This window comes from Kogia breviceps, chromosome 9 (assembly GCF_026419965.1).
Source record: "Kogia breviceps isolate mKogBre1 chromosome 9, mKogBre1 haplotype 1, whole genome shotgun sequence".
Taxonomy (NCBI): Eukaryota; Metazoa; Chordata; class Mammalia; order Artiodactyla; family Physeteridae; genus Kogia; species Kogia breviceps.
In genome coordinates, this window is record NC_081318.1 from 6100436 (window position 1) to 6128153 (window position 27718).

The 27718-nt window shown below is 46.5% G+C and overlaps 1 protein-coding gene across 2 annotated transcripts; it reads right to left on the bottom strand.

Annotated features, from left to right (window-relative positions):
• On the bottom strand, positions 1 to 26984 carry NUB1 (negative regulator of ubiquitin like proteins 1). 2 transcript variants are annotated; one of them, XM_059074089.2, is made up of 15 exons: positions 26848 to 26984; positions 24032 to 24149; positions 21363 to 21530; positions 19599 to 19657; positions 18402 to 18472; positions 15765 to 15947; positions 15478 to 15569; positions 13974 to 14080; positions 8882 to 9068; positions 8100 to 8207; positions 7235 to 7387; positions 3220 to 3366; positions 1252 to 1347; positions 485 to 662; positions 1 to 238 (listed from the first exon to the last, which is right to left on the bottom strand). In XM_059074089.2, exons 1-15 carry the CDS (start codon positions 26916 to 26918, stop codon positions 60 to 62), a joined length of 1917 nt encoding a protein of 638 aa, XP_058930072.1. In that variant the 5' UTR covers positions 26919 to 26984; the 3' UTR covers positions 1 to 59. The 2 variants fall into 2 exon arrangements, with proteins under 2 accessions (XP_058930072.1, XP_058930073.1); XM_059074090.2 differs by having other exon boundaries at positions 26719 to 26925.
• Positions 26985 to 27718: the final 734 nt, after the last annotated feature.

The following is a 27718-nucleotide window of genomic DNA, read 5'->3' on the forward strand; positions in this document are numbered from 1 at the left end:
TTACACTTTTCATGATGATAGAATTTATAAGCAGAAACTTAGTAACTTCTGTTCATCATTTAGTTTCTCTTTGTTACTGACTTTATACTTTCTACATAGGATAAGTACTCTGCAATAATAATTTCTTCGTCTTCCAGAGTCGAGTCAAGGTAATCTTCTTCGTGTTCTGGAATATCTTCCAGGATTTCATTCACAGCCTCTGTCTCCATATCTTCATCTGTTGAGGCGCCAGAGGTCCCTGCAGTAAAGAAGTGCAGCAACAGGGGAGCTGAGGGAGGAGGACAGAAAGAGAAACCTCCACGGGGACCAAAGGGACCCATGTCAGCTCCGGCTCGGCCCGCCCGCGCCGCAGCGCCCGAGCAGCCCGAAGCGTGCGCGCCTGCGAACGCCCCTCGCGGCCCCCGCGAAGGCACACGCCCCGCCCGCCGGCTTCCACTCGCGCACGCCCTTCCTCCCAGTCGGTCTCCAGGGACCGCAGACCCACCTGCAGAATCGGACGGGGATGTGGGTGGCGTCGCTGAAGAGTCTTCCGCCGAGAGCTGCAGGTCAGCAGGAAGGCTTCCACCGTTGTGAGCGAGGGTCTGGGCCGCCAGCTGGACGTTTCCCCTGAACACCCGCAGGGCCGCCTCGGCCGCTGCCGCGTCGAAGCCCATGTACACCAGCTGGGAGAAGGCGGGGCGGCACTGGCGCGGGCCCGGGCCACACGGCGCGCAGGGCCGCCAGAGCCGGGTCCCGGGGGCACGCGTGTAGCGGCGGCCTGCCCGCGCTAGCGTGCGCCCGAGGCAGCTCGCAAGGGGAGGAGGAGACCTGAGGCGGCCGGCTCGCGAGCCAGAGGAAGCGCTGCGCGCACAGACCTCGCTGTCACCGGGAGCCCTAGCTGTGTGTCTGCAGCTCACGTGACGGGGGGCACACGTGGGCAGTCACCACAGTGACGTCCCTGCAGGGCACAGGCAGCAGAGCGGGCTGATAGGCACGGGAGGCGACGCGCGAAGAGGCGTGTGTAGGAAAGAGGAGAAAAGCCCGAAGAAACCCTTCCCGTTGCTTCCCTGTGTTTCCTACTCTGAAGAAACGCCTGGGCCCCGCTTCCACCCGCTGCAACTGCTGCCCGGAGGCTGCGCCCTCGGGCGGGCCGCTCTCACCTGGAGCCCAGGGAGCCAAGGACTCGGCCCTGCCTGGCCGCCAGCCTGTCCCGCCAGGCGGCCCCCCACGAGGCTGTACGGGCGGAGAAGGGCGCAAGGCGCTTGCACTTACTTGGTCAATGGTTTCCCGAGAAGGACTTTCTTGATGGCTGTTGGCTTCCGGACCAGAATTGTTTAACCACCACATCTGAGGATGACTGAGAAGAATCTAAAAACGTACGGGGACCCCCGTTACTCATCACTAACATCCGCTCGGTCACGCAGGCAGAGACTGAGCACCTGTCGCGTGCTAGGCAGGCACAGCCGTGGGACACACAGACAGGTGTAGGAAACCGTGGTGGACAAGGCTCAGGCTGCTGTGGAAGCAGCGAAAAGGGACCCCGGAACAGGCTGGGGCTGGAGAGGCTGCTGTGCAAAGGCGGCTCCCGCCAGAGGCCGCGTCTGCGTTGAGGTCTGGAGGATGAACAAGATTATTCAGGCAAAAAGATCGCACCTGAGGAAGCAGGAAAGGATTTGAGAGAGCGGGCGGAAGGATTCCAAGAAAACAGAAGCTTGCTGCAGCTCAGCTTTAGGGGTGACAAGGTCATAAAGAGCTATAAACGGAAAGCTATAAGCAGGCCAGGGCTGCCCAATGCGAATTCTCTTTGGAAGGTGACATGCTCTAGGTTTATAGTGTCAAGAAGAGCAGAGTTCTTTGGACCCTTCTCTGTCACACGATACTTACGCTTAACCTTATAAAGCCCTTTTGGGGAACTTCCCTTTTAACACTAAGTACTTCTATATCGATCAAATGTATTTATGTACTATATGTATAATTAAAAACTAGTTTTGAGCCCCATCAGTCCCTCCACATATTCAGAATTTTTAAATTTCTCTAAGAAATTAAATTAGATATGCAAATAACATTTTTGAATTTAAAAAATATATTAATACATATATTTAAAAATTCAGTCGACCCTTGCACAACGCAGGCGTTAGGGGCGCTGACCCTCATCTCAGTGGAAAACCCAAGTGTAACTTACTGTGGGCTCCCGGTAGCCACAGCTGCTCTGCATCCGCAGACCGTGTAGTACTATATACAGTATTTATTGAAAAAGGTCCACGCATAAGTGGACCCACGCAGTTCAAACCCATGCTGTCCAAGGGCTAACGGACCAACTAATGGGGACCTCTGAAGAACAGGACGGGAGGTCTTGAGAATAAAAGGCAAAGGTAGAGCAGGCTCCCCACCGCCTGCAGGATTCAGCGTGAACCCCTTAGCAGGGCAAACAAGGTGACGTGGCCTGCCTAGCCCCTCCCTACCTGTCCAGCCCCGTCTCTGGCCGTTCCCCACCCCGCCCCACCTCCAGCAGGTGTAACCCAGGCCTCGGCAACCCCGGGGCTCAACTCCCCCGGCTTCACGCTCCAGCCCTCGGCGCCGCCCCCGCTTCTCGCTGCGCGCCCACATGGCAGCCCTTACGCCGCTGTGCTCTCTGCGTCGTCTCCCCACTAGCCTGTGGGCTCCCCCCGGGCAGGCGTCATCTCCTCTGACACTCAGCACGGCGCCTACCTCATTAAGCATCCTGTCTGCTCCTTGAACAAAAACTGGAGAGGACGTGGACCCGGGCAGAGTTACCATTACTCTGGATCCCAACCTGTTTAGTCACTTCTGAGGACTTCTTTTAAAAGCCCCTTTGCCAACATGTACTACTGCCCAAAGAATAGAACTAAATATTCAAAGAAAACATTCTAATTCAAAAAATTATATTAAAACTTCAATCACCTTTCTTTTCTTCCACTTTACTCTTAAACTCCTGTTGCAAACAGAAACCTCATCAGAGTTCCTGCCCTGTGAGCCCCGCGGAACTGCGGTCAGGCACTGAGGTGGGTGGGGCTCGTCACTCTGACTCTGCCACCGGGTTCAGAGAACAAGAGAGCTGTGACCCTTAGATCCAAACCAGGAACGAAAAGGAAGGCCGGCAGCCACGGGGCTCTTGGCGTCAGGAAGGACAAGAGAGCAGCTTCAACGAAGAAGTGGAGGGGTGGCGCCTGGGCTGGGAAGAGGGCTGCTCAGGGAGGCCAGAGGCCGGGGAGGGGTTACCTGCAGGGCCGCCTCCAGGTTCCCGCTGGCCTGGTGGAGTGCCTGCTTGGCTGCGCGAGCGGAGTAGCCCATCCCTTTCAAATAGTTTATGTTCTCCAGGCGGCGTCTTTTCTTCTCTCTTTCCTCCTTCCTTATTTGGTCCAATTTCTTTAGGAAAACAGCAGAGTCACCAAGTTAGGGATTGCGGTTTTGTAGAAAGCCTTCTCAGTCCATGCTCTATAGGATTCTCGGGGTCACCCGGCAAAGTGAAAACCACAAGGAGAGGCGACCCCCCCCTCTCCCCGTCCCGCCCAGCACGAGGGCCACCAGGGCAGAGACCAGGGAAGCCCAGCGGGAGCCGGGGAGGGAAGAGAGCACCTCGGGGACCACCACCTGGCACCGGAACAGGCCACTGGGAACCAGCAGGCCCATCCTGCGGACCCACAGAGAGGTGGACGTGCCTTCTTCTAGGAAGCCGGGGAGGAGCTTCCTGCATGGGTGGGAGGGCGTCTCAGCCTCTGCTGAGTCACCTGGGATCTTACCGAAATGTGACTCTGGACGTGGGGGCCGTGGAGGGGGTGGGTGGGTCCTAGATGGCGCCCAAGCTACCGATCCACCCACCACTCCCTGGGTGGCAAGAACTTAGTCCACTTAAAACCCCAAGAATGCTCAACGCCAGGTGACAAGGTCACCTACCCCCGTGGCTCTCAACCCCGAGTCTCAGAGGTGCCTGGCGTTGCTCCAAGAGCCTGAGGAAGGCCACAGGTTCAGTCTCTTCTCCTCTCCCACCCCAGCCCTCATCAGGAGAGTTCTGAGGTTGTTTTGAAAACAAGTATCACTTTATTTTGTTTCTATTTATCTATGTTTTGGCTGAGCCGTGCGGCTTGTGGGATCTCAGTTCCCCGACCAGGGATCTCCCCGGCAGTGAAAGCGCCGAGACCTAACCATCGGATCACCAGGGAATTCCCATAAGTATCATTTTAAAAGGATTTCTGCTGATTAAAATGAAACTAAAACAGGTTTGAAAACCACTAACTGAATCCAAGCTCATCATTTTGCCAATGAGAAGACGGAAATCTCTCAAGACAGTTAGGTGACCCAGTCAAGGTCATCACCGACAGCAGAGCAGAGAGACGGCTTCTGCACATTCTAGAAATGGTCAGCCCTGGGCCCAACACGGAGAACAGCAGAGAAAACAGCTTTTTCCTTTGATGTATCTCCTCCTACCTCCATGGCTCAGTCCAAGCAACGAGGGTCCCCTCTACATTCTTACAGCAAGAACACGGCCTCACCTCTCAGGAGAAGAAAGGAATCCTGGCCATAGAACTAAACACTCCCAGCTGGCAGTAGGACTAGGCGGAAGGGGTGACTGCCCACAACATTCCCAGGGATGAGGACCACCTCGGCCCGTGATTCCCTGTTTACGACGGTGGAGAACCTACCTGTGAGCAGGCGGGGCTGACGATGGCTGGGCAGCTCTGCCAGCCCGCAGCCCACCCCCTTCCCCGGGGCCGCGGTCCGCACCCCCACCGCACCCTCTAACTGCCTCCTCCGGGCCAGCCTCCCCGACTCCGAACCCTTCTGCACAGGCCCGGCAGCTCACGCACCTGCTCCAGTCCCGCAGCGGCCCCTCCGCGTACCCAGTCAGGCGCCAGCGCTCTGGGGCTCCAGCTCCCAGCCGACCCCCCCGCTTCACCACAAGACCCACGCGGGCCGGCAGAAGTGGGCCGCATCACTCACATTTCCACTTTCATTCACACGCACGCACCGTGTCAGATGCCTCTACCCCGTCCCGTCCTCTGCTTGCAATTCCAGCTTCTTCCACTTATATTTCAAAAGGCTAATAAGAAGCACGAATACCATTCAAGCGGAGAAAGACCCTCCCAGCCAGCCAGCCAGCAGACACGGGCCTCCGAGCTGACACAAAGCTGGGGCCTCAAAGAACACTTTTTCCTTATTGCAAATGCCTAAGTCAGTTTTCTCTTAACCATGTAGATACACATGATATTTCTCTTTATACTAGAATTAGGTAAATAAAATAAACCAAGGAAACGACAAGAAGCATCGCGTTGTGAACCTTATCTACACAGTAGGGTCAAATGCTGTGAGAGCACTGGCCGTGCACAGGGAATGACCGAACGTCGCTCAGGAAGGCCGCCGTGCTGCTCTCCCGGCCTCGGAACACTTCCGCACTGAAAAGTAACCTCAGTTTCCTTCGTCTGTTCCTTTCGCCAGATGAGAAACTGGCCTGTACTCAGGGCCACGATGTACAAAAGAGTCAAACTTTCAGGAATCACCTATTGCCCTGTACTCAGTGAGACGGTCAAAGGTGGGGCTCCGGGAGCTGAGAGGACAGCAGGTTCACGGGAGCTCACGTGCTATGGGACTCGGAGCCGGCCTTCCCGCCAGCCGGCCCAGCTCTCCCTAGGCTGTGGGAAGCTGCCTGGCTCCCCGAGTAGGCCCTGACCAGCCCAGGCCAAGCAGACAGGCTCAAGCCGGTCAGGTCTCGGCGTTCCCCTGGCCACGGCGACCGGCTCAAAGGTGGCCAATCAGTGAGCAGCTCAGTCCCTGAGGACTCTGGGACGCGGACCGTGCTCCTGGTGTGACGGGATGGCCCCGGTAACACAGAGGAGGCAGAGAGACAGGAAGCAGGACTCGGCGACAGGGCGAAGCCACTGAGTCACCTGACCTGAGAACGAGGCCTCCTCGGGGCTCTTTACGGTTCAGTAGGCCGGTGAGTCCCTCCCTACGCGCTTTATCGGGTGTTCAAGCCAGTCTGAGCATGTTGCCTTCAACCAGAGGCACCCCAGCCACGCAGCCGCTGAGCGGAAGAGTGAGCAGGGCCAAGTGCACTACGTACACGATTGTTCTTGATTTTCTCCAGGGGCTTATAGCGGAGTTCATTGAACGCACATCCGACAGGACACCACTGTTCTTTAAAAAAACACTCATCTTTGCTGTTTATAAAAACTTAGCAAGTGAAGTGGTAACTTTTACCATTTTATAATATCTCTTGGCTTTTCAGAACCTTCTGTAAAAACTCAGAATGCTACTCTCAGATGGGAATTAGAAAGTACAGGAGAAAACCAGAGTCTTAGTTCAGGTTTTGCCACCAATTTGACCCGTGACCCTGGAAAAGACAACCTCTGAGCCTGTTTTCCTCATGTGTAAAACCACCATATTCGATATGGTAACATTCCTTCCGACTCTGAAATTCTAAAGTTTTTTTTTAACTGTACTTATCTCTAATTGTTTTAAATGATTATAGTTTTGAATCTTTGCTTTTTAAAAAATAATTAATTAATTAATTAATTTTTGTCTGTGTTGGGTCGTTTCTGGGCGAGGGCTTTCTCTAGTTGCGGGAAGCGGGGGCCACTCTTCATCTCGGTGCGCGGGCCTCTCACTATCGCGGCCTCTCTTGTTGCGGAGCACAGGCTCCAGACACGCAGGTTCAGTAGTTGTGGCTCACGGGCCTAGTTGCTCCGCGGCATGTGGGATCTTCCCAGACCAGGGCTCAAACCCGTGTCCCCTGCATTGGCAGGCAGACTCTCAACCACTGCGCCACCAGGGAAGCCCCTGAATCTTTGCTTTTATAACATAATGTTAATTGTTCATATGATTTGACTCATGTCTCCAGGCAAGAATGACATCCTGAACTGTAACAATGGCTCCCTGGAAAACACAGACCCCTTTAAAATGGTTTCTAGAAATATACTATGATTAAAAAAGAGAGAGAGAGAAGACTACTTGGATAACTGTACTTATGAACCACCTGCCACCACAGCAAGAATAACATGAAGGAAACTGCACTGTCTGAAAACCGATGCAATTAAAAAAGACAAGGTTTTCTCCTGACTTCCAAGTCTGAAGCAATAGAGTTCCTTGTTAATAATACCTACTACGGAACTGTCTTTTTCTGTTCTTTCGTATCTGAGAGCTAAGGCACTTTGGAAATAATTTTGCTATTGCCTCAAGTTTCACGCCTACTCAAAGGCAAAGGCCTCAGCCAAGCGTTGCCAAGACCACATTAAGGTACCTCTCTGCGGTTGGTGATGTGGGCAGCTGCGTGGTCCACGTCCCCGTCACATGCCCTTAGGCCAAGCCGAGCTTCCTGGGCACTAAATCCCAGCTGCATCAAACTGTGAACTTTCGATGGATCAATATATAGCTCTTTAAAGAGCTGACATGCCTACAGACAAAGAAAAATATAAGAATCGTGTAACCATAGTAACGTTAGAGCTTAACACAAAGCTAAAACCTAAAGGAAACTGGATTGTACCCAATGTGAATTAGGGTGTGTCAGATTTTAGATAAAGCCTCTAAATGTGACCTATTATCGACCAGTGCAAATGCAAACAGACAACACCCTCTCTGCTCACATGACTTATACGCAGTATAACACGAGAAAATAGGCTGAGGATTGTGGGAGGGGCTGGTATCCATGATCTCCTTTTTGGTAATAAAGTCCCCTGAATTTGAGCAGAGTGTAGCCAGATGGTCTAGGCCAGTGGCATGTAGCAGAAATGACAGGAGCACCTCCTGAGTCACCTGTCTAAAGAGGCTCGCCCCAGCCTCTCTCCCTCCCTCTGCTGGCTGGAAGAGGCGCTGACAGGAGCTACCCTCGCTGCCCTGGCCGCTCACCTCTACAGCCAGATGAGAGAGACGGAAAGTTGTAGCCAATTAAAGCCACTGCCTTTCTGAGGTTTCCTTATTACAGCATCTCGCCTGTACTCTCGCAAATACAAATGTGTTTACAGTATAAGTGAAGGAGAGGGAATGGGAGGGAGATGCACTTTCCCCACCAGTCACACACCACTGAGCTTATGGAATACTTAACTTCTGAGGATTAAAAAAGAAAGTAGGTGAAAATGGTCACAACTTTGGAGCACCCATTTTCTTACCTTGTTGAGATATTCATAAGCCTCTTCACCATTTCCACTGTGATAATTTCGGATACCTTGAAGCAAGTAAAGTCTTAAAAACAAGACTTTCTCTTTTCCACAATTTCCCTAGAATTATTGGGGGGAAAATGGTAAAACTGTTTTATTTCTCATTACAGGTCTGTAATACTCACATTTATAATTCCCTTCATCTCCACAATGGCATTACTAAAATGTTTCTATATGCACTATTGCTGATGGCAAAAGGATCCCAGGGTTCAACGGCATCGCCTGTCCCAAACAGAACACGTATCTCCAGGTGCCCAGGACAGGGGACCCCACTCTGGTCAGGAGGGAAGTATGCAAAAACCCAAACCAGGAATATCTCTTATGTTGCCCTGCAATTCCCAAGCAGAATTCTGATGACCTGTGGAAACTGCCTGAGAAAAATCCTTATTCAAAGCCCAGCTCTGGAGCGGTGACTCACTCGTGGGAACTGTCACTGTTCAAAACGTCTATTTTCTGCATTTAAACCTTTCATTAGACTCTAATGAACACACAGTCACCAGCTCTCTTGGTCACGGTGATCAATGGGTTTCTGTGACTAGAAAACTGTTCCTCTGGTCACAGGCTAACTGATCAGATGTTTAACAATCCCCTTGAAATATAGCTTAAAAAGAACACACTGCCTATACGACTATCAAAAGAGTCACCTCTGGCAGCAGTCTGAACGCTTTAACAGGAATGAACTCAAATTCTACAAACGGGCTCACCGATACCGAGAACGAATCGCAGCGACATACCTTTATGTGGACCAGTCTCTGATGATTCTCTCCGTAACAATTCCTGAAGCACTTCTGGGCCACGTTTAGCTTCTTCTCGGCGTCGTCCAGGCACTCCAGCTGCCCCAGGCGGAAGAAGCACCACACTATGTCCAGCTGGAGTACCGCATAGTTGTCCACGGTGCCCAGCAGTTCCCGGCAGCACTCGCTGCCAAAGACAGGAAGTGACGTCACCGACCCAAAGCAGTAAACACCTTTTCGTGAATTACTGGAATTTTTTTTTCCAGTTTTTGGTGTATTCCCAAAGACTACTCGAAGAGATCGCAATGTTTATGAAGGGAACTGTATTTATGATCTGAATCCTTCCAATGGGAAAAAAAAAAAAGGAGTTAGGGCTCAGGAATAGAAGCTCAACACCATCTGCCCTGGCGGGGGGCACGGAGAGAGACAGACAGACGCACACACACACACCCTTGCCATGTTGGGAGAGAGGCTTGGCAGGAAGCGGAAATCGGGGCCACCGTGTCAGAACCCTTCAGCAAACGTGGGGAGACCATGCTTTCAAGCAGTGGTTTCCAACCGTGACTGCAAATTAGAATCACCAGGATGTGAGGAATTTTTCTTTCCTTTTCTATTTTTTTTGTTTGTTTTTAAGAAATACTGATGCTGGGACCCCACTATATCACTATAACAGAAACCTCTGGAGGTGGGGCCTGGATGTTGTATTTCTAAAATCCCCCTAGGTAATTCTAATATACAGCCAAAGTTAGAACCCCAAAGCTTTAAAAGCACACTAAAAACAAAAACAATCCTTCCTTACTATGAACGCCTCAATTGATGAAGACTGTGACAAGGTATTCATGTCCAATCACATTAAAGCAGGGGAAAAACAATCCAGACAAATGCCAGGTCTGAATGCCTAGCTGACCTTGGGGCCCAGGTGCAGGTTAAAGGCTACTTGGCAGCTGTCGCAGCAGGCTGAACCCAGATACAGAGAAAGGGAGAAGACAGGCAAGGCAAAGGAAGGTTGACAAAGACGGACATCGAGATAATTTATTTTGATTTCAAATTGTGATTATGTTAGAACTTCATACTGCAAATCTAGATCTCAAGTTTGAACCCTCTTCAATAAGAAAGTAAGATTTGGAACATTCACCAACTTCAAAGATCTCACCTGTTTCTGTCTGTATCCCACTAAAGGTCAGACCGCTCTGGTCTAAAACTACAAACCTTCATGCCCTCAAGCTTTCCGTCCTGCCCATCAAAACCTGCTTGGGGTAGGGGGCGGGGAAGAGCTCTGATTCTGTCACTTATGTTTTTCTTTAAAAAATTTATTTATTTATTTTTGGCTGCGTTGGCTCTTCGTTGCTGTGTGCCGGCTTTCTCTAGTTGCAGCGAGCGGGGGCTACTCTTCGTTGCGGTGTGTGGGCTTCTCATTGCGGTGGTTTCTCTTGTTGTGGAGCACGGGCTCTAGGCGCATGGGCTTCAGTAGTTGTGGCACACGGGCTCAGTAGCTGTGTCTCGTGGGCTCTAGAGCACAGGCTCAGTAGTTGTGGCGCACGGGCTTAGTTTGCTCCGCAGCATGTGGGATCTTCCCAGACCAGGGATTGAACCCGTGTCCCCTGCATTGGCAGGCGGATTCTTAACCACTGTGCCACAAATGACAGGAAAGTCTCTGTCATTTATGCTTTAAAGCAGAAGTCTCCTAAGTGGAGTGCCTGCACTCCAGGGTATGTACAAGACAATCCACTGAGGCATGAGAATAATCTCTCAGAGCAGGATTTTCTTATTTATTTGTGGTTGCTTTCTTTGAACATTTCTATGCTTTGTGAGCGTTTTGTAACATACACACCATATTTTACACACACGCACACACATCCAGATGTCTGACCAGGTGAGGGGCACCTTCTCTGAATCTTCTGCTTGGCCTGAGAACTTGACATTGAGAGGAGAGGAAGAAGTTCATGGACCATGGTCTGATCTTACACTCCAGATGAGATTTACTGATCTACCTGTAGACACCTTCTGTTTCTGGGAGAGAAGCCTACCCCACTATTCTCACAAAAGCAGCGGACATTTAGCCAGTTTTTAAAGTCTCACACATGTGAACAGGCTTGTTTGTGTCTAAAGCATCAAGAGTGAGGACAGAAACTGCCTTCTGCATATACGTTTGACCCAGAATTGAGTATTTGTGCAGCCAAAACTAAAACCAAAACACAGCACAGGTCTCACATTAAAGAGGTTCATTTCATTCTTTTACTTTAAAAAAATAACTTTTTATTCATATACAGGCCTATAAAAGAGAACATGACATCACCTGTATATAATAATTTTGAAACTGTTAGGACTATATTTGAACCTGATCATGTCACTCAGAAAAAAATTTAAAGACTTGTATAAAATTGTGTCTTAAGAGTATATTTTTATTGATTTTGCTTTAGTAGCCTTAATCGTCAATAGCCAATAAATTTTCATGTTAAAAACATTAATTAAAATCAATGTATAACATTGATTTAAACAAAATATACTGAGCCTAGCTTTAGAAAAATTAAATCCCATTTGGGTTAAGTCAGTTATTTAACAGAAACTTGTTACACTTGCCTCATGAGTTTTACATTTTTTATATAAAATAAAGATATTAATTTCAAGAAAGGTAAGCTAAGCTTAGGTATCCGCTTTTTTTTTAAAAGGAAGGTTGGCCAAAAAGTCATTTTTAGTTTTATTACTGGCTGTAAGGAACTGGATTGTGTGTAGTTTTTTTTCATATTTCTTGGTACATGGGTTCAATAAATATCATTAAGCGTTGCTTGGGATGCAGTTAAAAACATGTTACTTGAAAAGAGTGGTGTGACCTTTTCAAGGCTTAGTTTTAAGCTTTGTTAGGTGGGACCAGAGCAGCCCGTAGGGCAGAATTAGCCCTTCTTCCCACACCCTACTGAATTCCCTAGCCAACGCCCCCGTTTCCCACCGGTTATTATCCGCCCTCCGTGAACTCTCTGCTTCTCTGCTGACCGTCACTCAGCAGAAGACCCCAGGCGCGCCCTGTGCGCTCTCCCGCAGGCAGCTCTCTCCTCCCACCACTGTTGCCTCCCTGGATTCCCAGCTCCGTCTCTTCCACTCAGGGGAGACCAGGAGGCTCTGCCTGGGTTTCTCCTCCGCACACCGAGGCCTGGGAACTCCAGGCGGTGAGCTGAAACAATTCACAGGGTTCCACTCGTTTGTTTCCCCACCTCAGGGACCACTGTCCTGCATTGCCAGAAAACCACTGTTTTTACACATTTTGCCCAGTTTTTCAGTTGTTGCAGGGGAGAGGATAAATCCGGTCCCTGTTACTCCATCTTGGCCAAAAGCAGAACTTACATTTTTAGCTTTAAATAAGGGAAAGAAACTACTCTCAGTCACACTAGATACCATACCACAAGATGTACAAAAGAAAGCTGTGATAGAACTTTGAGCCTACTTGGAGAAGGCAGGAAAAACATCAAGGGGCAAAGGAAGAAGAACAACTTAAGTTTCTTCCACCTCCACCGCTGACTTGCATTAGAGTTGATCTCCTTTACGAAGAGAGGGAAGGCGCACAAAAATTACGCTAATAAGGTGCCCTGAATAAACAAATCCCCAGTAGAAAAAACCAGTATTTTCTAATTAAAAAGGCACTGACAATTATTATTGGATTATTATGTCTACTACTCACTGAACATGTTAAGGTACTGTGAACTGAAGAGGGAGTTATTTTTATTCAGGTTCTCCCTGAAACCTGAAAATGATTTCAAGGAGGTGTCCAAGGTAAAAAGATTGAGAAAGGCTCATACAGACAAATCAAGATCAACCATGTCTCAATAACTGCTGAAGCTGGATTATAAGTGTATGGGAACTCATTATATTAGCTGCTAATTTTATATGTTTGAAATTTTCCATAATAAAAAGTTAGAAACAATTATGGAAGGGAATAAAAAATTTACCTCAATTTAAGGACCTAACTTACAGCCTGCACTGCTACCTGCAGCAGAAGAGAATAAAACTGACACTCAGAAAAAAGCAGAGACAAAGAGGCAGAGGAGGAAAACCAGAGAGGCACCAAGCCCTTGTTCTGGTTACTTTCAGCTTTGCCCCCTCCTCCCAAATATTTTAGACAATAAATCGCCCTTTCTGCTTAAAAATTTAAGTTTGTTCACTTAAGGCATAAGGGTGTGGCCAATACAGCTGGCAAACTACATATTCTTACATTTATCTTCTTGAATGTACTGTATATATTGGGAATTCCTCAAAACGGAAAAGAAAATAACACTGATGTTGTTACCTTTTGAATATTTCAAACATCAAGTCTATTTTTCAAATATTTCATCTGCCTGGATTATAGCTTCTCAGTACTGTTTCCCATTAAGAGGAACCAGGAGCCCTTGAGAAAGTGCTGGCTGTTGCTCTGGGGCAGGAAATACTCAGGATGAGTCTGGACCAGCTCTGGGCACGAGAGAGCAGAGGCTACAAAGCTTACCCCAGAATCGGGTCAAAGGGATGCAGGACCACCTGCCAGCTGAAGACAGCCGATTTAAGCTCTGAGGTGTGAAGTGCATCAAATGTGTTAAAATCCATGAGCTCATACTGATACTTAAAAGGAAAAAAAAAAGGCAGGGAAATCTCACCGGTGATGTCATCTCTAGGGAAGCAACTCATTTATTCTGAAAACAAGAAAATAAAGAGAAAGAACCCAGCATTTTATTCTGTCTTTCCGTACAAATTGTACCTTAGGAGGACCAAACAGCTGATAAGGAAAAATATTTTTCAAATGAACTCCAGCAATAAACGCAGAAGGGATAGTAAGTTATCACCATTTTGGAGCGCCTAATGAAACAATGGATTTGGGGAACGCTCATCAACTTCTACACCAAAATCATTAAGGGAAAAGCTGACAGGGACCATATAATGGACAGTTCAGGCTGACAACATGTCATAAGAAAGAGACATGATACCCTACACGCTTGTTGTAAAAAAATAAGTGCATATGTTTATAAAATTCTTTACAGGGAAGAGAGATCAATTAGAAATGCGACAGAGAGAAACAGTTCACAAATCCTCCTTCAAACTGGCATTCCCCAAGCACAAAAGCGCCTACCAGAAATATCTGTCAGCGTCCAACAGACACGGCAAGGCTATTCCATATTCTTTTCTTTTCAGGAAAGCTCTGCCTTTCTCATGATATCCCATAGCTAACATAAGGGCCTAGGAAAAAATAAGGATTTTTTAAAAATCACTTTAAACTATAATAAAACGAATTATATTAAAAGCATATTAAGTCTAAAGACATCAAATAATGTGAAAACAGACAAAAAACTCAAGATCACAACTAAATCTAAAAGCCAAAATTAAGGAAAACAGAATTAAACCTTCATTTCATTTAAACACTGAAACCAAGGACTCAATTTAACATGGCTGAAATGGTCAGAACCGGCACCTGTCCCTTCGTTTTCATCACTTTATTTTAGTATTGGCTGATCTAGATCTATTTCTAGTATCCCTAAGACTAAACATATTTTTTTTTAAAGCCAGTAATGATGACTGTATCCCTTCTGAAAGCACAGGCTCCAGACACACAGGCTCAGCGGCCATGGCTCACGGGCCCAGCAGCTCCGCGGCATGTGGGATCTTCCCGGACCGGGGCACGAACCCATGTCCCCTGCATCGGCAGGAGGACTCTCAACCATTGCGCCACCAGGGAAGCCCCCACTCTCTATTCTTAATCAGGTATTTTCTGAAGTATTTGTCAACTGTAGCATTTCTAAAACAATTTTTGCAAGGTGATCCAAATTTCTTTAAAGTTCATTAATATTTTTAGATTTGAATTTGTATATAATTCGATTTTGTAAAGGTTTCCCCTAAAGATCTAAATATCATCATTTAATATACGAATGTAATATCTGCAGTGGGCAAATAGTTGCCATAAAAAAAATCAATTCAATGAGAGTTACAAAGTTCTCTTATTAAAACTTAACTTTAATCCTTAATTTTAAATCCATAATTCATATAGTGAAACCTACTCAAAAGTGTCCTTTAAAAACCAAAAAATTAAAATTAACTTGACCCACAGTCACTAAAGCTTTTCATATAAGAAGCTATTGGACTCCAGCTCAGAGACTGATCTCATGGGCCAAGTTGTAGATGCTGCTAGAAAGACCCCCTTGGATATGTTCAAAGGTAAAACCACGTCCCCCTTACTCCAAATTAGAGAACAGGGCTGTGGAGAGACAGGGGAAGAGATGGCAGAACCATCTGTCACACTTTTCCCAAACTACCTAGGCACCCCAGCCCCCTCTTCTGATCCATCCCTTAGGGAATGAGGCCCCCAAGTAAAATAAGCTACAGCAAAACAAACACCACCACAGGCAGCCACTGCTCCAGGACAGTGAGGTCCTGCCGTTCTCTACTCAGGCACTGAAACTCACAGGGTGAGCCGGTCAGATGCAGCGCTCATCATATGGTCATGTTCTCTGTTTATGAGCTGGAGACTGAAAGCTGTTTCTAATCCTTTATAGTAACATTCCAAGATAAAATAAATAGAAAACCACTTCTGTTCTGACAGCAGATCAAAGAACAAGCCATAAATTTCTTACAGTACTTACTTTTCTTTCTGATGGAGGGATTCTGATTGACCTGCCCGTCTGGTTAGCTATGTCTAAGTATGGTGTGGTTTCTGGATCCACCACCATCTCAGCTGCAACAAAGCCAAAAGGAACTCCATTAGTTCAATGTTAAAAAGCAAAGATGGTGACATTAAAAATGTTAGACTGTAGGGGAAGAAAGGCCAACAAGAAACGTGATACTCCCCTCCCACGCATGCCCCGGGCCCATTTGCGTGATTTGCTGCCACCTTTGAGGACTTGAGCGAAAAGTCTGAAGCTCTGTGTACCTCTCTCTGCCAGTATCTCCAGGCCTCTCTTAGTCCTCTGAATTCTTTTTTCTTTTAGTTTGGCTTCATTCTGCTCTTCTTCTTCAACCTGGGAGTTCTTTCTCACATCCTCTTCAGACTGTTTTAGTTCGAGCACCATAGCTTTTACATTGTGGGTCACTCCCTGTTCCTCAAGTGTTTTCCCTGTCAAAATCAGAAATGCATGTTATTTTAAAAGTCATTAAATTTACTGGGTAATAGGCCATCTTCTATGTTAAATGGAATTCTTAAGCCTGCGTCAGCACTTGCAAACCACCATGCCACATGATTGGTAAGAAGATGTTTAAATTTGGCTGTTTACCTATGTTATTGTTAAGCACTGGTTAAAATCAGCCAGTGAAAATGAGCTGACTAAATTAATCCTTTATAATTTTCTTTATTCTCATCATAAGATCAAACTAAAGCAATCAACTGTCTGAGAATCTACTACAGAGACATGAATTCTCCCACCCTCTACCTGGAGATATAATCCAGTTCTCAGCAATGGACTGGAGGCCAGAGTGCAGCGGTGCACTCTGAGAGGTAATTTACTGAAGCGGGTAAAAACAAACACCTTGGGTTCCATCCCTTCTTAACTCTATAGCCCTGAGTGAACCACTTGCTGTCCACGTCCTCATATACAAAATGGGAATAAAGACAGAGGTAGAAGTCAATGGAACAGAATGAAAGAGAATATGAACAAAATCAAAAGCTGGCTCTATGAAAAAAATTAATCAAATATACAAACCTGACAAAAATTAGTCAAAGATGCAAAAAAACAACAAACAAAACGAAAAAGGGTAAATATAGATAGCAAACATTATAAAATACCAAAATAATATTATGAACTATAAGCATATAAATTTGAACACATTTCAGAAAACTCTAGTTGGACACACATTCATATACATACACATATATATATTTAGAAACTCGACAACCATTCTAACATTTATATTGAAAAATAAAGGACTTCCCTGGTGGCACAGTGGTTTAAGAGTCCGCCTGCCAACGCAGGGGGCATGGGTTCGAGCCCTGGTCTGGGAAGATCCCACATGCCGCGGAGCAACTACGCCCGTGCACCACAACTACTGAGCACTGAGCCTGTACTCTAGAGCACGCGAGCCACAACTACTGAAGCCTGCACGCCTAGAGCCCATGCTCCGCAATGAGAAGCCACCGCAATGAGAAGACTGCGCACTGCAATGAAGAGTAGCCCCCACTCGCCGCAACTAGAGAAAGCCCGTGCACAGCAACGAAGACCCAACACAGCCAAAAATAAATTGATAATTTAAAAAAAAATAAATAAAGATCCAGCAATGGCCAAGTTACCACGATAAAGAAGAGCCAAGAGGAAGACTCATCTTACTAGATTTTAAAGCCACAACAACAAACAAACAAACAAACAAAAACCTCTGGTGAGACTATCCATGCAGCCCTGGGCTCGAGGAAAGAACTTCTTAAAACACAAACAACAAGGTGAAAAACTGATGGATCTGATAACATCCAAATCAAGGATTTCTGCCCAGTGAGATACCACAAACTAGTTAACGTAGAGATGAGATGACAAACAGTGCAAAGATATCTAAAACAGGTAACAGGAAATGGCTAGAGGTGATGCTGGAAAGGACGACTAGGGCTAGGCTGTGGAGCCTGCATTACATCAGGAGGGATGTGAACCTGACCCTCCGCAGGCCACAGGAACCGACTGGAAACCAAACAGACCCCAGTGCTGGCCCGAACTGCTGCGTAGCTAACTGGTCTCCCAAGTCCTTTCGTGTCTCCTTCACACCCATTCCCCTACTGCAGCCAAAGTGATCTCTGAAACACAAATATAATTGTGGCTACTCCCCAGCATCAAGGGCTTCCCACCACTCTTGCCAGAAGCCCTCTAATACTGAGTAAGGCTCCAGCCCAGGGTTCCTCAGCAGCACGACTGGCATCGGGAGCTGCACTAAGTCTCTGTTGTGGGGACCGTTCGGTGCCTTCATGTTCAGCACCACCCCTGGTCTCTTCCCATTAACTGTCATGAGCACAGCCTCCCCTGGCCCCCTGCTACCAAGTCATGACAGCCCGAAATGTCTCCGGACATCGCCAAATGTCCCCTGGGTGGCTAAATCACACTTGGTTAAGAACCACCACTATAATCTTTATAATGTGGCCTCTCTGCCTGGCCTCCATCCTTAAAAAGCACTACGCTCTGCTCACCTACTACACTCAGCCACACGGGACCTTTTCAATCCCTCAAATTCACACGATGGAGCTCTAACACGAGGCTCTCTGTCTAGAGCGCTCCCCACCACAGCCTCCTCCCCGTCTTCGCTCAGCTTTAGCTCTTCTCCCTCAGGGAGAATTTACTAGAAACTCTATTTTGCTTTCAGCACGCCTAGACTTCCATTCTGTAACATTTCATCAGACCTGTACTGAGTATCTTTGGAAAAGTTGCTTCCTGCTTTACATTTTTATTTTAGTAAACTCTAAAATAATTGGTTTGGCATTATATACGTGATATAGCCACCCAAAACTTTTGAACAGAGGAAGAGTGTGAAAAAGAGATACAAAGTCATTATTTCTCTATTGACTTGATTTAAAAATTCTGCATACTTTGCCATAACATACCTAGTTGAAGTTGTTTCTTATTTATGACAATTTTGATATAATTTTCTTGAAATCCAAAGGTTTCAGCTATTCTGTAAAATAAACCAGAAGACTATAGGTAACCAAATTTGTTATTTATTATCCATTAAATAGATTTTAATCATGATAGCTATTTTATACATTCTTCTCAGAAACACCCAGTATTCCAATTTACTGACTCACAACATTACTTCAGATAAAGTCAGCTTAGTAGATGGTTATTTGAAACTGTGTCAGAGACAATGTCCTTTTGTAAACTATCTGTTTTACTGTTTGGTTCCTTGTGAAGTAGAGACCACTGGTGCTGTGTATCTGTTTGAGCAGGAGGGCCCTAGCTGCATGTCAGGAGAAAACCCATCCTCTGTACCTTCTGCGGTCTCCTTAAAGGAGCCCATAATAGGGGCAGTTGTTCGTATCTGTGTGAGCAGGAGGGCCCTAGCTGCATGTCAGGAGAAAACCCATCCTCTATACCTTATGTGGTCTCCTTAAAGGAGCCCATAATAGGAGCAGTCGTTCCACACAATCTTCTGCTCATTGTGCGCTGAATGAATGATGCTTCCTGAATCCATCCCTAACAGCCCTGATGTAGACCAAAGAGGAAAATGGGAAGAATCACTTTAAGAAACACTGACTGGCTATCCCTGGAGGTATTCAAAATACTTACCATTTAAAAATACACAAGTAGATGAAGTAACTGACCAGGTCTCAAAAGTTAGATTTTCACTGGTATGTGACAGGCAGGTATTTTTTTTCTTTTTACAAATGGGCCAACAGCCTGAAACTGGCTGAAATACTTCACTGAACGCCACAGCAAGCTATTAGTGCATTAAGGAATAAAATTCAAAACTAATGATCTGGCCAATATCAGGCTGTCTCCTATTTCTATCCTCATTCATTGATTCAAACACGTATCAAGTACGTGCATCCAGAGTTCCCACCTGATCTCAAGTTACACCAGGAAGTGAGGGAGACTGCTGCAAGTCCTGAGTTCTCACTTTGCCCTTAAATGCCAGTGTGAGCCCGAATAAGTCCTTCAGCCTCAAAGCCTCAGTTTTCCCTTCCATTCAGTGACGATAATCATACGCGCCCCATCTCTCGTACAGGACAGCCAGGGAGGATCAACTGAGCGGCTGTAAGAGAGCTAAGAGCACCTGGAGCACAGGGCACACAGATACTTACTTAGACCTCAGTTCTCTGCCAGTGACATGCAGTCGGGTCTCCAACAAGTTTTTCCTATCCTATTTAAAAATAAGACAAATAAAATGCACTTGAATTTGACACTTTTTGGAGCTGTTATTCTGCCTGTAAAACCAGACAGGTTGATATCAGATGATGTAAATACTCGCATGCCTAGCGTGAAGCTACTGAACAAAACCTGACGTGTGCTGACCCTGTGACCCGGAAGTCCTCAAGGGGGCAGCAGTGTGGCACCACAGGCAGGGCTTCAGTCTCTGGGGGAACGTCAGCTGCTCAGTGGGGTTTGTCCCCAGTCGACTCAAGGGAGCTGGCTTCTGCTCCACAAGGACCCATCCCACAACCTCTGGCACGAGGGCCAGCTCAGTGAGCACAAGAGATAGTCCCTTCAGCGCTCCCACCGAGGAGGAAGCAGCAAGATGTGCTCTTGGAACCTGTCCTTCTCGGATGGCGGGGCTTCAGAAGAAAATGTGGGACCGCCAGGGACACCTAAGAGACCATGCATATCATCTGCTCTGATTCCATACTCACCAATCAGCTTTCTGACTGGTGGTCTGGTTTCCCAGGTACTTGATACTAGCAATGAAGAGTCCTGTATATACATAGTGCCCTTTGAAATGCCAAACTGGCATTCTGAGATAGATACATATATAATTTCCTTCTTCTAATAAAGCTCTTTGTTTTTCCTAGAAATTTTTAACAGCTTTATAGAGATGTAACTTACATACCTTAAAGTTCCCTGTCTAAGAGAGTCAATGGTTTCTAGTATATTTACAGAGTTATACAGCTGTTATCATAATCAAATTTCAGATCATTTTCACCATCTCCCCAACCAAACATGTGCCATACCTCCTGTTCCCTTCCCTTCCCCCACCCCAGACAACCATGAATATATTTTCTGTCTCTATGGATTCGCCTACTCTATAGATATTTCATATCAATGGAACAACACAATATGTGGCTTTTTGTGTCTGGCTTCTTTCATAATGTTTTTGAGGTTCAGTCACGTTGTAGAGTATCAGACTTCGTTCCTTTTTACAGCTGAATAATATTCATTGTACAGGTGCACTCCATTTATCCACCGACAGACATCTGGGTTGTTTCCACCTTCTGGCTACTGTGAACTGAGCTGCTACAAACGTTCATGGACAAGTTTTTGTGCAGACATAGTTTTCATTCCTCTTGGAGTAAAACAGCTGGGTCATATGGTAACTCTTATACACACTTATTTTCATTTCTTCTGAGAACAATTAACATTGATCAGTCTGAAGAGGCACCCTTGGGTGCCCTGCCTCAGTAACATTTCTGGACTTCAACTACTGAGGACGTGGCCCTGACACAGGTGGCCCAGGTTATGGTGGCCCTGCTTGGGCACTCAGCTATGCCTCCGGCTTCCACTGGCATAGAAAAAAAAGACGAATTCCTTTGTGACGTGTCCTACTGCACACAGTTTTAGAAAATCTGAAGTAATCTTTTATTCCCCACTTTTGCTAAATGTTCATTCAAACTCTAGAAAAGGTAAGAATGTGATGCACAGCTCTGTGAAGCGTGCAGGCCAGACTACTTTGTAAACGTTCCAGCTTAAGAATCCATAAAATTGACTTTTAAGTTTGTAAATGTTCAACATGTAAAGTAACTGAAAAGAATTTTATCTTTGGATTGTATCTTCAAAAAGAACCCATAATTTATTTAATCGCATCACCAAGTTAACTAAGCATCAGTAACTGTAAATTTGGGGAAACTGCTCACTTTTTTCACCCGCGGAGGCAGGAAGACTTTGATTGCAGCGATTCCTGTTGCTCTATAGTGCTCATTGCCGGTGCCACGCTCCACTGCTTTGCAACGTATTTCTTCTATTATCTTTTCTACTTCATTTTCACAACATTCTAGCTTGTCAGAGTACTTCTTAGCAAGGTCCTATGAAGAAAAATTTAAAAACACAGATCAATACAGTACCAACTCAAAAAAAAGTATAAAACAGAACAGTGCACGTGAGACTCTAAGGCAAAATAACTAATGAGCGGTGGTCACCCCTGTTATAGAGAAATCCAGGCTGTGGCTTGACATCTTGAGAGGTGTAGAGTTTAGAGAGGACCCAGGGAAACATCAAAACCAGGAAAGGACAGGAAAATAGGCCCAAGAGAGAAAGTAAGACCAGTTGGGATTACGCTAGGGGGAAAAACAAAGTTTGCTGTGACTTATGTAACGGCAGTATATACACAATTATTTTAAGGAATAATGAACTGTTCAATAACACTAAAGGATGGGGGCAAAAAAACCAAAAACACAAACAGAGAACATTCCAGTTTTCCTAACTTGTGAGAACAAGTCAGGTTATATGATGGTGTAAGTATATATTTATAACAGGGGAGATGTTCATGATACACATAGTTACAAAACAGATCAGAGGACTTCCCTGGTGGCGCAGTGGTTAAGACTCCGCCTGCCAATGCAGGGGACATGGGTTCGAGCCCTGGTCCGGGAAGATCCCACAGGCCGCGGAGCAACTAAGCCTGTGCACCGCAACTACTGAGCCTGCGCTCTAGAGCCCGTGTGCCACAACTACCGAGCCCGCGTGCCTAGAGCCCGTGCTCTGCAACAAGAGAAGCCACCACAATGAGAAGCCGATGCACCACAAAGAAGAGTGGCCCCTGCTCACTGCAATCAGAGAAAGCCCGTGCATAGCAACTAAGACCCAACACAGCCAAAAATAAATAAATAAAATACAAAAATTGAAAAAAAAAAAAACAACTTTCTGTAATTCTCTAGAAAACATAAACACAATTACCCAGTGAGGGTTTTTTCCCCCTCCTGACACCAACCAATTCTGACACCAACTGGATGTCCTACAATTCAATTCAATTCTGTCACTAACGATCTGGAGTTAAAAGCGGACTCCACAGGCTAAGGGCTCAATCCCACAAGTCTGCCTTCATTTCAGGCACCAGGTATCGGGTCCCCAGGTTACCCACACTTCTGTCTGACTTGGCTACAAAGTCAAGGGTCCCTACAACCCCTACCCCTTCAGCCTTGGTAATTTGCTAGAACAATTCCACAGAACTCACGAAAATGCTCTACTTATTATTACAGTTTATTACAAGGAGTACAAATGAACATCTAGAAGGAGAGGTACATATGGCAAAGTCTGGAAGGGTCCAGAGTGCAGGAGCTTCTGTTCCTGTGGAGCTGGAGTGTGCTACTCTCTGGCGCATGGACGTGTCTGCCAATCTGGAAGCTCCCAAAATCCATCATTTAAGGGTTTTTATGAAGGCTCCATTATGTAGGCACGATTGATAAAATCACTGGCCGGTGGTGAGTAGCTTGATCTCCAGCCCTCTGCCCTCACCGAGGTTGGAGGGCAGGGCTGAGAGTTCCAAGCTTCTAATCAAAGTCTGGTCTTTTAGGTGAGCAGCCCCACCCTGAAGCTGTCTCCAAAGAGCTGCCTCTTAGAACAGAAGATGCCCCCCCCGCCACCCTTACCACTCGGGAATTTCCAAGGGTTTTAGGAGCTCCGTGCCAGGAACTGGGGACAGAAAACAGCTTTCTTATTATGCCACACCTAGTTTCTAAGCCAAGAAATTATAACAAGCAAATTCAGAAGAAAGATCAGAAGGTTTGCAAAAACTAAAAAGTGAGTCCTGTCAGGAACAAGAGAGATAGGAAAACTCTAAGACCCTGACACAGCTATCACCTCCCAAGCACGTCACTGTGTCACAGCACAGGACAATTTGATGCCCTCCTGACAATCCTTAGTCCTTGATAAATGTTACACTGTTTATCTCAATATACTCAGACTGAGAAAACAGAGAAGTACATTCTAGGATATTCCAACATAATAGATTTCTATCAAAAATGATTAATGTTTCTCAGCTTCGAAAGGCAGGCAAACTTCAATTTCTAGAAGTTTCACTTATGTAAAATGATGCCATTTCTGATGATACCATAAAAAACCAAGGCATAATTATTAGTAAAATATATTCTGGAAAAATGAACAGATAGCCATAGTGTAAACAAAGCTGGGGGAGGGAAGCATTGTTTTACAGCAGACCACAGTAGCAAGGAGAGCTGAGAACCCACCAGGACACTAACCCTGAACAGGTCACACACTAAGCTTCTGGCACTGGAACTGCCCCGCTAGCAGGAACACCCAGATTAATAAACTTAGGTAACATCGTGAAGGTATTAGAAATGATATATGACAAAATAATTAGATACCATTCTCATATAAATAAAATCTTTTTCAATAAAAATAAGCTTGCCAACTGCTAATAAAATGTGGGAACCTGCTTTTCACTAACGTTTTTGGTTATGCCAAAAGTTTACCTGGCTGTGCCTGGAAATTTCTGGTGACTTCAGAATCTTACTTACCAAGGAGACTTACAACACTACTAATTATTAATGTCTTAAAAGAAAAATACCTTCAATGCCAAACCAACTTTTTTATTTTCGTCTGTATATGGAGGTTTCCAGAGCTGAATTCTGTCTTCCCTTAAAAACTGGGTCAATTTTGCTTGGAGATATTTCTTTTGCGCCATCCTTGAAAGCAAAACAGTACATCAATGATACCCCATGCCACATTTCAAAGTGTTTTATAACTTACCTAATACACTGATGGGTTTTGTAGAGTAAGCAGAGGTCTCCTCCACTCCTCCTTCTCCAATTTAATCTAAATTACTTTTAGATTAGGTTCTAACTAGCTCCAGGCTTCTCTAAAAGATATATATATTACATACAGACTGAAATATATATTACATATGCAATTATATATATTACATAAAAATGCATATTTCAAAGTTGCTAATATGTAGCAAGGTTTATTACACTTTTCTATTTCTTAACCTGCTATTACTCTCTAAGAGAAAAGATAAGATAAATCCTTAAAGTAGCGAACTTACACAATTCGATGCAGAGCTTATCAATTCTCCTGTATGTTGGCTATTTCAACACAAAAGACCAAACACCTTGGCAGGTAAACCTGAAGAAAAGCTAGCTTGAACCATGAACTATCAATAATAAATATTTTCTATATCTGAATTTTTTAAATTAAAAATTTAGTGTTTATAATACTAGACAAGTTATGCATGCTATTTTGTGATAAAGCATAAAAGCAAAGCTACATGTACTATTCAAATCAATACTGGCTGGGTCATCATTTTACAGATGAGAAAACCAAGGCCCAAGTTTGTAGAACAACTCGATCAAGGACGCAAAATTAGGCAGCACCATAACTAGCACTGGGACTTCTGCCTACAACACTGGACCATTGGATTCTGCCTTCTATCGCGAAATCCCTTGCTGCTTCTCTGTCCTGTGCGTGTTAACTACTCTCTCCCAAAGAATCACACACAGCAATGGAGCTGTCTACTCAGCCTTCACTAGCACACCAATTCAAAGGGGTGAGCGAGGCTGCCAGAGAATCAAACAGCTGACAGGGGCAGTACAGCCAAAACAAATAAGCAGTAAGAAAAGTCAAAAGTTATTACTCCTGAAGGATGAAGACACATTCTAGAGAGTGAAAAAATATGTAAGACTTAATGTAGGGCTTCCCTGGTGGCGCAGTGGTTGAGAGTCCGCCTGCCGATGCAGGGGACACGGGTTCGTGCCCCGGTCCGGGAAGATCCCACGTGCCGCGGAGCGGCTGGGCCCGTGAGCCGTGGCCGCTGAGCCTGCGCGTCCGGAGCCTGCGCTCCCCAACGGGAGGGGCCACAACAGTGAGAGGCCCGCGTACCGCAAAAAAAAAAAAAAAAAAAAAAAAAGGGTTAATGTAACCTAGATAAGTAACTTTCTTTTTTTAAATTCAGGGCCCGTATTCCACACTCCCCAAAACTCAATTCACCCGATTTTTAAATCAAGTTTGAGAACTTAAGTGTATTCCATAAACAAGTGTTTTAAAAGAAAGTTCAAATCTATTTTGTATCAATTTGGAGGCAAGAAAGAGGGTAATCAGGATAGTGGGGGGAAAAGGCATAAAGAAAAAAAACACATCAAAGAGGGGGTTGTGTGCATCCAGGTAACCTACAAAAGAACCCCAGGTTTTCAAGCACTAATAAACTGATTCTCACACAGAAAAGCATATTAGCACTTAGGAGCATTAGCTTTCCAAACACAAATAACTTACAGGACCACTACACAAAGTTAGTTCTCTACTCATAAATGTTCAGAAATTCCCACTAAAGTGTCACTTGTGGGGAGAGGGCCATTTACTGGAGCCAAGCTATCTGGAAGGCTGAATGCACAGCCCTCTGCCATCCAAGTAGCTACCTGACCAAAGGCTCAAGGGATTTCCTTAATCTAGTGTGCAGCCCACACTCCACCCAACCAGCAAATAAACAGCAAGGAGGGTCTATGAACCACCACTTATGTTTGAAAAAAGAATACACCACTGTCTTGAAACTTACAAAACTTCACTTCCGGACAACCGAATAAACGAGGATACATACTTTAAACCAAATCAAAAGGGAAAAAGGTTTAATAAATCAGTTTCCGATTTTAACTGGAGAACTGAACGTTTCATGGATGCCACACAATGTTCGGCTACACAGCCCCCCACCAAAAGCAGAAATTCATTAGTACTACTGCTCTAAACTGAAAGCGAAAAGGTATAAAACGTTCCTTTAAAATTTCACTTTCACTTTTGTAATAAATCCATCAACGCTACCTTTCCCGAGCTTTTCAAATATATATTTCTCTATATATTCATTCAAAATACATTAATCTTTCTCTTAGGCAGACTATTACAAGAATTTTGTATTAAAAAATAAGAGTATGGGAAGGAGTTGAGAAATACAGAATCAGATCGTCACGGTTGGAGAAAATAAACAGTGTTTTCTCATTAAACAGCAAAGAAAATCTATCTTTGCAAATAAATCCCAAATGGCATATCTGGAATTACAGTGTTATGACTCAAGCTTTTTGTATGGCTAATTAATTTTAATATATACATATATTTCTCTTTCTCCCTCCAAAGACACTATTCAATCTTCTTAAATACCCAGCACCTCAGCCCAGCCCAGAGCAAACCTAGCGCGCGGCGAAATGCCGGCGAGACCTGAAGCCCCGGCCCACCGACCCCAGTCCCGGCCGAGCCTCCGAGCAGGGCGCCCACCTCCCGCCGCTGCGGTCGCGCCCGACCCACACGGGGTTGGCGTCCGGGTCGCGCCAGGGGAGCGGGGGCACCAGGCGGCGCGGCTGAGACCCGTGTCTGCGACTGGACGCTCGGCCGCCGTCTCCTCACCTGCGCCACCGCCGCGCCAACCGCGACCCGCCGAATGCCCGGATGCGGCGGCGGCCGCCGTTTGTTTTCATTCCGGGTGAGGCCGGCCCCGCCCCCGCAGCCTCTGTCGCCGGGCCACCCCGCCCCCACGCGGGGGAGAAGCAGGGTTGTGGGCGGGGGCTAAGATTGGGGCGTGGTTGTGGGTAGGCTGTGGGCGGGGCTAAGACGGACCTGGGGGTGGCGGGAGTGCGGGACAAGGGTGGGGCGGGGTTGGGGCGAGGACACTGGCTGGAGGCTGGGGGAAGATGTGGGCGGGCAGAGGGGAGGGCGAGAAGGAGCTGGGGCGAAGACCCCGCCCCGGACTTGCTGGGGGTCGGGGGCGGGGTTGGCGGGAAGACCCGGGCGGTTAGCTGCTGTAGGCCTCAGCCCGGAGCTGGTGAGACCGCCGGCCTAGCTTCTGAGGGCTGAGGCACTGTCAGGGCGGGACTGCTGGCCCGGCCCGGTTTGCCTGACTTCAGAGGAAATGGAGCCTGGCTTCGTTTCTCCAAAAGCCTCGAAAGAGGCCAGAGCACCTGGCAGGAAGTCCCTTTCTCCCCACCCCCCCCAGGCTGGGTCAGATGTGATGTTCCCCCTAAAGTCTGGCTTTGCATCCCGCCGTCCCCCACCCCGCCGGGGCCTCCCCTCGGTGAACTTCCACTTCCTTGCCCTCGTGCCTCTCCGCTCGTTGCTTGGCTCTCCTGACGCGGTCTCCACACGCTGTCGGCGACGAGATCTGTGGAGATCCGCCTGCTGCCGAAGCGCTGTGCCGTCGGACGTGGTCAATACGTGTAAACCTCTGCGCGGCCGATGTCGGATGTCTAGGTGAGGAAATAAGACCAGGGTGCACAGGGGC